A 1,077-nucleotide genomic window follows, 5' to 3' on the forward strand; every position below is an offset into this window, starting at 1 on the left:
TTTTTAATAAAAACATATATGTTATAGTGGATGCTTGATTTTTAGTATATGATTTGGTTGGGTTTTTTTCTGGTTCCAAGATGGCAATCCCCCTAAAGGAATACTTCTGGGGGCAAGGGGAGGGACTTTGGTGGCAAAGGCCATGGATTAGCGGTGGGACTTCCAGTCCCAAGATAGCAGAAGATGGGACACCTGTCCTTGCGGTCCTTAACAGCTCACCAGAACTCAGTAAGTGGCCCTCCAGCTGAAATAACTGCCCACCCCTGGTTTAGTTTGTGCACTAGTTGGAAGCTACTCCATCCTGGTCTCTTGTTGATGTACATGCAGTTGAATAAGAGACAGGCAGTTGCTGACACCTTGTTAAATATTGTGCATTGATATGAACAAAAACATGTTTAAGCTTTTCAGACCCCAACTGGGATGCCATTTGGGACAGTGAATTTGCTGCATGGAGTAAACCCTGGAGAGACCCCAGTTACCTGTACTGCTGGCATTGGGACATTTATAGTGGAATTTGCCACATTAAGCCATCTTACAGGTGATCCAGTGTTCGAGGATGTAGCCAGGAAAGCTCTTAAGGCCCTGTGGAAAAATCGCTCTGATATTGGACTAGTGAGTGTTTTATCCATGTTTTTTTAACTACTTTTTGTATAATGCATAGGATCCATTCTTAAGTTAGCTTATTGTAAATGTATTGAATAATTATGTCCCTTAAAGCTAACAGTGCTAGGTAAATAACTGTAGTCCTAGTAGTTGTGTATCTAATGTTCTGTTCCAGAATGCCTGAACCAGCTTCAGTATCCACCTCCTGTCCTCTAGCACTGCAATACCACGTAATATGGCTCTTGTATTTCATCCCAGAAATAGCTGATGGGTACACTTGCTTTTTTTTTTTGGTTTTGTTTTCATGTTTGTATAGGTTTTAACTATCTTTTTCTTACAGTAATGGAGCACTGATGATCTCCTTTTTTAAAATGCTGTTTTAAAACTGAATTTGTAGTTTCAGCATTAATCTAAGGTAAATTTTATTATTTTTATTATTTCCAGGAGGGAGGTGTTTTATCTAGGCTGTCCTTT

The 1,077-nt window shown here is 39.6% G+C and overlaps 1 protein-coding gene across 1 annotated transcript in view; it reads left to right on the forward strand.

The window, feature by feature from the left end:
• EDEM2 (ER degradation enhancing alpha-mannosidase like protein 2) overlaps positions 1 to 1,077 on the forward strand; it is a 37,008-nt gene that overhangs the window by 26,233 nt on the left and 9,698 nt on the right. Inside the window, exon 5 of the mRNA XM_019513008.1 lies at positions 401 to 612. Within this exon, the coding sequence (XP_019368553.1) occupies positions 401 to 612 (212 nt within the window). The remainder of the gene's footprint in view (positions 1 to 400; positions 613 to 1,077) is intronic.

This window comes from Gavialis gangeticus, unplaced genomic scaffold (genome assembly GCF_001723915.1).
Source record: "Gavialis gangeticus isolate Ggan-Ray unplaced genomic scaffold, GavGan_comp1, whole genome shotgun sequence".
In the NCBI taxonomy this organism is placed as follows: Eukaryota; Metazoa; Chordata; order Crocodylia; family Gavialidae; genus Gavialis; species Gavialis gangeticus.